Here is an 8194-nt window from a genome sequence, read left to right on the forward strand (position 1 = left end):
TCAAAGGAAAACCATTCCTATGAAGAAATGCTTCTAGTGTCAGGGATATGGCCACTTTGCCAAGGAATGTCCCACTAAGAGAAGCCTGGGTACCCTTAAGGTATTACAGTGGGGAGAAGATAAAATCTTGGTCTGTGATAATGAAGAGGAACTTGAAACTGAGGCAGCTAAGGAGGTGGGGGAAACTGAGATGGTAGTGATGCCTGGCTGAGGACTAAATCTGGTTACTTGGAGAGTCATGCATGCACAACCACAGCCACTTGAATTGGATCAAAGACAACAGATATTCAGGACTAGGTTCACCATCAGGGGAAGAGTTTGTAACCTAATAATTGATGGGGGAAGCTGCATCAATGTTGCCTCTAAAACCTTGATTGAGAAGCTCAATCTGGGTACTGTGGAGTGTGGACCACCCTCAACCATATAAGCTAAGGTGGTTAAACAAGGGAGCTGAGGTCAGGGTTGACAAGCAGTGTTTAGTTCCTTTCTCCATTGGAAATGACTATTCAGATGAGGTTATGTGTGATGTGCTGTCTATGGATGCTTGTCATCTGTTGCTTGGCAGACCTTGGAAATTTGACAGGGATTGTGTTCATCAAGGAAGGGAGAACACTTACTCTTTTAAGTTGGGCAAGAAGAAGATCACCTTGACACCATTTCCACCAACTCTAAAGTATACTACACCACCTAGTCTTGTTGAACACTCTGAGGATGTGCTGATGATTGGTGAATCTGAAACGATTCAGGAGCTGAACAGTAAGGAAGTCATCCTGATTCTCCTTGCTAAGGGAGTTGCAGAAGAAGCATGGCTTCCACTGCCTGCTGAGATCCAACAGCTGCTTAGGAATTATGGAGATGTGTTCCCTGCAGAGCTGCCTAGTGGATTACCACGACTCAGGGGATAAAGCATCACATTGATCTCATCCCAGGGGATGCTCTTCCCAACAAGGCAGCCTACAGAAATGATCCTAAAGCAACACAAGAATTGAAGAAGCATGTGGGACGGTTAATGAACAAGGGGTTTGTCAGGGAGTCATTGAGTCCATGTGCTATCCCTGCACTTCTTGTCCCAAAGAAGGATGGAACTTGGAGGATGTGTACTGACAGTATGGCCATTAACAACATCACTATCAAGTATAGATTCCCAATTCCAAGATTAGATGACATTCTTGATGAGCTCAGTGGGGCCAAGGTATTTTCAAAGATAGATCTGAGGCAAGGCTATCACCAGGCGAGAATCAGGGAAGAGGGGAGGGAGGGGGAATGGAAGACAGCATTTAAAACCAAACATGGCTTGTATGAGTGGCTAGTCATGCCTTTTGGCCTGTCTAATGCTCCCAGCACTTTTATGAGGTTGATGACTGAAGTCCTGAAAACTCACTTGGGCAAATTCATTGTGGTTTATTTTTGTTGACATCCTGGTTTACAGTTCAACCAAGGATGAGCATTTGCAATACCTGAGGCAACTCTTTGAGACACTGAGAGCAAACAAGTTGTATGGGAAATTGGAAAAGTGTTCTTTTCTGCAGTCTGAGGTACAATTCTTAGGCTTTGTGATTTCTGATGAGGGGGTATCTGTTGACCCCTCCAAAATTGAAGCCATCAAGACTTGGCCAACTCTCAAGAATATCACAGAGCTCAGAAGTTTTCATGGCCTAGCTTCTTTTTTATAGAAGATTCATCCAGGCGTTCAGTTCTATCATGGCACCAGTCATTGAGTGCCTGAAGAAGGGTGAGTTCAGATGGAATGAGAGGGCTGAGAAATCCTTTGAATAAATTAAGAAGTTGTTATGTCATTCACCAGTCCTAATCCTGCCTAATTTTAGCAAATTATTTGAGGTTAATTGTGATGCCAGTGGGGTAGGGATTGGTGCTGTTCTAATGTAGGGTCACAAACCTGTGGCATTATTTAGTGAGAAGTTAAATGGGGCTAAGCTGAATTATTCAACTTATGATAAAAAGTTTTATGCCATTGTGAGATCCCTAAATCACTAGAGCCACTATTTAAAACCCATGCCATTTGTATTGCATTCTGATCATGAGGTCTTGAAATACATTAATGGCCAGCACAAGTTGAATCCAAGGCATGCCAAGTGGGTGGAATTTCTGCAGTCTTTTTCCTTCTCCGGCAAATACATTCAAGGGAAAGAAAATGTGGTGGCTGATGCCCTTTCTAGAAGATATATCATGCTCAGTTTCATGGAGCAAAGGGTGTTAGGGTTTGAACACATGAAGCAATTCTATGCTGATGATCTTGACTTTAAGGAGTAATGGATCTTACAGCAGGCATGCCAAATTAAGAAGGGGAGTAACCACACCATTCAAAATGATTACCTGTTCCTTGGTAACAGGTTGTGCATACCAAAAGGAGCCTACGGGGGTTTACTGATCAAGGAAACTCATTCTAGTGGTCTTGTTGGGCACTTTGGGGTGCAGAAGACCAATCAAATCCTACTTGATCAGTTCTACTAGCCAAAGATGCTTGGTGATGTGCAAGATGTGATAAAGAGATGTGCCCCTTGTCAGCAGTCTAAGTCCTACTTTCAAACTGGCCTTTATACCCCTTTGCCAGTCCCACACAGGCCTTGGGAGGACATCAGTATGGATTTTATCATGGTCTACCAAAGACACAGAGGGGGAAGGACTCAATTATGGTGGTGATTGACAGGTTCAGTAAAATGGCACATTTTATTGCTTGCACCAAGACTGAAGATGCACTAAGTCCTACTTTCAAACTAGCCTTTATACCCCCTTGCCAGTCCCACCTAGGCCTTGGGAGGACATCGGTATAGATTTTATCATGTCTTTACCAAAGACTCAGAGGGGGAAGGACTCAATTATGGTGGTGATTGACATGTTCAGTAAAATGGCACATTTTATTGCTTGCACCAAGACTGAAGATGTAGTGAGTGTTGCTGATCTATACTTCAAAGAAGTTGTGAACCTTCATGGGGTGCCTAAAACTATTGTATCAGACAGGGATGTCAAGTTCATGGGATTTTTCCGGAGGACTCTATGGAAGCTACTCAAAACAAGACTGCTTTTCAGCACTTCCTACCACCCTCAGACAGATGGGCAGACAGAAGCCACAAATAAGACCTTGGCATATAGAGGCATTACCATCTCGGTTGCCCGAGGTAAGTAATCATCAAAAGTCGATAAAAGAGCAATCATAGTTATATTACAAGTGTTACAACCAACTAACAAAATAAAGATACAGCTCGTCAGCTACACACTATCTCTTTCAGAACTCGTGACGACTCATCCCTGCCAGGACTCCAGCTATCAACCACATCAACACCTGCTAAGACTAACTGCTCACCATAAGGGATCACGGTAGACACATAAACAAACAAGACAACCACATAAGGTCAGTACTGAGACAAGATACAACATTAACCAACATCAACCGTAAACACAAAACAAAACACAACCAGTCACACACAATCATACCCACTTCAATCAACCTCCGTCGCCGACTGTCCACTGGACCAGCCCTGCCAGTGGGGGACCGCAGCCATTCCCACCTAAGCCCCGCTCATCATACCGAGAGATAACCCTGTCCCATTAATGTGCACATCCCCTCCCGTGGCGGGTTCCACGGAGGGCGAAACTAGGGCGTGAAGCCACTCCCGCAAGTGACTCCACTCAGCCGAGGACGCACCTCGAGAACCAAAGACAATCAATGACAGACAGCTGCAATACAACAACAACCAACAAACTGTATACACCATCTGACTACCGCATATAATCTGCCACACAAACACAACAACAACACAACAACCACGACACAACAACCGACACACTAGACCATCCACAGAAACTGAGTAGGCGAACCTACCTTTAAGCGACTGCAACGATTCCATGCCCATACACGCAATAACCAGCAACCAAGCAACACCTATATACACAACACAAACATCTATCACTACCAAGCTAACCCTAGCTACAAAGACAAAGATACGGGTGATGATGACGACATACCTACATGAGGAAACTTGGCAAATAACCGTTACCCGACTCAAGCTATGCACTCCTAAGGCACAAGGACCTTCAAAGGCTCCCATGGAAGGTATATGGTGAAGGGAAGGGAAGGAGGCTACCTAAAGATCTGAAGAAATGAGGCGGAAATGATTTGCGGTTTTAACAAAACACGATTATAAACCCTTGCTGAAAAGACGCTACTCGATCGAGTAACCCACTTACTCGATCGAGTGGCCCGTACTCGATCGAGTATCTAAGCTACTCGATTGAGTAGCCTCTACTCTATCGAGTACCACCCATAACTTAAAACACAGGATAACTTTGGTACGCACTTCCAAGGACTATTGCTGCTCCCAAGGTCGGTCAACGCTGGTCAACGGGTATCTAAAAGGGCGGGTATTACAGTTTTCCCCCCTTAAAAAGAACTTCGTCCCCGAAGTTCAACTCACCTATCCCAAAGCACAAGGTACGGAAACAAAACGACATCACTACTCTTCCGACATAGGTCACTACTCCCCGGAAATACTATCCTCCATGTCATCATCATCAACTGTCTAACGCTCCATATAGATCGGCCTCTAAAACCTACCACTTGAAATACCAACCTCACAACATGGACCAACACAACCAACGACTACACTGCTGCTCACAACTCTTAGCCACGCACCACGAGATTACACGTTCACTAATAACAACCATTAACACGAAACATGTCACCTTAACACAACTATGTTACCCAACGATACGATTCTATTCCCAACACATGACATGATAACTATCTTTCTATGACCATCTCTTCATAACACAATATTCAACCTTTACTTCAACATACAAATTACTCAACGAACAAGTGAGAACAATTATCGTTTCGTACGAGAAATGTAACCGCAATAATAGAAAACATCATAAACAAACAACAAAAGATTGCAATATCGGCCTTTTTATTTTGTGACATTACTCTTCTCCTCTAAAATGGAACTTCGTCCCCAAAGTTCACCACCGAATTACTACACATATTATTCGTTATTGACATTACTCATTACTCATACAACCATTAATTCATAAAAGCATATGCAACTTTATTCGAATAACTAGCCACAGTCACGAATGTATGTATATATCATTTGTATATGTATGTGGAAAGACACAACACCGGTGAAATATAATTAGTAGACATTACGGATGTAAAATGAATGCAATAAGAACCAACTACTACTTGCACTGTTCGTTACGAATACGCATCCAAAACACAACACGACTCCCAACATATGAAATTAACGGTTCAAATATGTTACAAATCATAAAAAAAACCCTATTAAACCTGAAAACATGTAATGATATTAACATTAAAACGATTTTAAATAACGAAATGTTCCTGTAATAGTGCTACTCGATCGAGTATATAGGGTACTCGATCGAGTGCCCTCTACTCGATCGAGTGTCTTGGCTACTCGATCGAGTAGCCTTAGATCAGAATACTCCATCCTCGTCACACCCGCAGCTACTCGGCCGAGTGAAGGGCACTCTGTCGAGTGACCACAGGTCAAAACTTTCGAAATTTTCCCGTCATAACACAATATATATATATATATATATATATATATATATATAAGATGTCAGATAAACCCGAGTCGGGTTGACAACCCGACCCCTCAAAATCCTGCAAACAAGTTTAAACCAAGCAAATTCGGCCTTATGGCCATCCATACAAACCAATGTAAAAAGTACTAACTAAAAACGACTACTATCATCCAACACAACCGAACCATAAACAAAGAGAAAGAAAAGGAGTATCACTCATGCTGCTGCTGCTCATCCATCATCTCATCTCCACCACCATCCCCTCCCGAGGTGCCTGCTCCTGATGACCCAAGACCCACATCAACCCCTGCTCCAGCGCCTGGACTCTCATACCATGGGGTCAAACCACCAAAGGCAAAGGACTGAGGTGTCCCCCATGCTGTCATGTCCACTCCATAGGAGTGGAAAACCCCACTATAGTCCCCAACCCCGCTCCACCACACTGGATGTGGTCCCTCGGTCCCAATACCTTGAGCATACGCCATCTCATGCATGTTCCTGAGCGTCAGGGTAGAGGACACTCTCTCTGGCAAGTAGCTCGAACGTGTCTCCGGGGTATCGAGGTAGGGGTAACAAGGAAAAGGGTGCTGCTGGCTGTGGTCTGGTCTCAGTTGTCCTCTCCCTCACACAACGAGGTCCTCTCCCCAACCTGGGCCTATCCTCCGCCGCTCTCACGTTCTCCCCTTTCTTCGGCTCAGGCATCACCTGAAGAATCGTGTCATCAATGAGATACGTCTGTCACAGCCGGAGTGCATCATCATCCTCCTCCTCATCGGAGTCCACAACTACTACAACTGGGTCTAGCGGCTCTGTCGGTGGGAGGTGCTCAGGAGCCGGTATCCTCATCCATCTCAAACCTCACACCCTCCAAGCTAGGCTACCATCCTCTAAGGTTCTCAACCATTTCAGGTCGAGGTAGTAATCTCTGTCCATGGTGGACACTGGTGTGGCTAGGGGAGCGTACTCAGAAGAGGCCTCAAAAGAGGCTAGCTTTTCAGCTAACCGGGTGACGAAAGCACCACAACTCAAGTACCGAGTGGTAGAAGTAGCCATCAAAGCAAGGCTAGCACAGACCATGGAAGGAGCATTGAAGACCACCCTCTCAGTCCGCTCCGGGTTAAGATAAGACATCAAAAGCAACAACTCGTGATTGTTCAGCTTACTCATATCCGGCCTCTTATAAAGAATATTCGATATAGAACGAAGGAAGACCCTCAAAGTGACATGTTGAACATCGTTAATCAACATGTTGCTGGCGATGGGAGCTGAATTCCCAGACAGACAAGGCATAAGGCGGCAAACCCCGCACTCAGCTGGAATCTCGCTGCTGGAATCCTTGGGAGGCTTAGCCAATCCAAGGTGAGAAGCAAAGAGGTCCATGGTCAACACAAAACTTGTGTTCATAAGACGGAACTCAACAGACTGTTCAGCTGGCTCGTATTTAAACGAGCTCATGAACTCCAAAGTCAGAAAAGGATAGGAATGCTTCCTCAAACGATACAGCCCCGTGAACCCCAAGGTCTCAAAGATATGACGGACATATGTCTCAATCCCCAGGTCATCAAGAAGTGTGGCATCCACACAACGGGTGGGTCTCATTTTGCATTTCTGTAACGCTACAAACCTCTCCCTATGTTTGAAGTTCACAAAGACTACCGAAGGATACTCGGGTACAGACGGTACGACCGGTCCGCTACCCTCCCCAATTTCGGGCTGAGAAGCCCTCCCCCTCTTACTTTGACGGGTCCCCAGGTTTAGTCTCGGCATCTGTTTCAGCATACAATTTAAACGTACTTACATAGGCACCTAAAACATGTATATTCACAAATTGAACATTGAATAATCATCTATGTACACACTTTCACCAACCAATCCCCAATTTTGATATATATAAATTCAGTTCATAGCATTTCAGACGATCTCTATAGCTGTGAAAATTTTAGCATGGATAAACATGATTTACTCGACTACTTCAACTGTCAAGACATGGCTCAAATACTACTCCATATATACTTGAAAATAGGTGAAACATTAATGTATGCTCATAGAAAGGCAACTAAGTACACACCATCACCGACATTCAACATTATGAGCAACTTCTCAATTAAATAGTCAGACGGTCTCTACAGCTGTAACAATTTGGCATATTTAGCAAGAATTAATCATCACTACTACCATATCAAAGGTTTAGCTCTTACACATTCATTCATTTACAACACAAAATCTCATTTATAGAAAACGAATGTCAATTTGTTGCACTTTTAAGACGGAGTTTAAGGCAAATTTTAAGGTAAAAATCACAAAATTCATCTTCCCACATGATATAGGCAACATATACTACTCAATTTCATCACTCAACCATGTATAAGATACCCAAAAATCAATTTGATTTCACCAACCCTAAAAAATTCGTCCCCAAATTTGCAATTTCTATTCTATTTTTAGCACAATAATCATCAACAATCATGAAAGGGAAGCATGTGGATCATATTACAACAATTATAAGCAACTTTTCGTCCATATGAATCGAAATTTCAGATTATTCAACCATTCCATTAGATTTCTAAGTGATGAAAACATGAAAATAGGAAAGAAATTCATACCTTTATCGAATAGGAAGTGAAAGAAC

The 8194-nt window shown here is 43.4% G+C and overlaps 1 protein-coding gene across 1 annotated transcript; it reads left to right on the forward strand.

The window, feature by feature from the left end:
- Positions 1 to 238: 238 nt before the first annotated feature.
- Positions 239 to 905, forward strand: LOC141617026 (uncharacterized). Its single transcript, XM_074434196.1, has 2 exons — positions 239 to 392; positions 511 to 905. Exons 1-2 carry the CDS (start codon positions 239 to 241, stop codon positions 903 to 905), a joined length of 549 nt encoding a protein of 182 aa, XP_074290297.1.
- Positions 906 to 8194: the final 7289 nt, after the last annotated feature.

Source organism: Silene latifolia, chromosome X (genome assembly GCF_048544455.1).
Source record: "Silene latifolia isolate original U9 population chromosome X, ASM4854445v1, whole genome shotgun sequence".
Lineage (NCBI taxonomy): Eukaryota > Viridiplantae > Streptophyta > Magnoliopsida > Caryophyllales > Caryophyllaceae > Silene > Silene latifolia.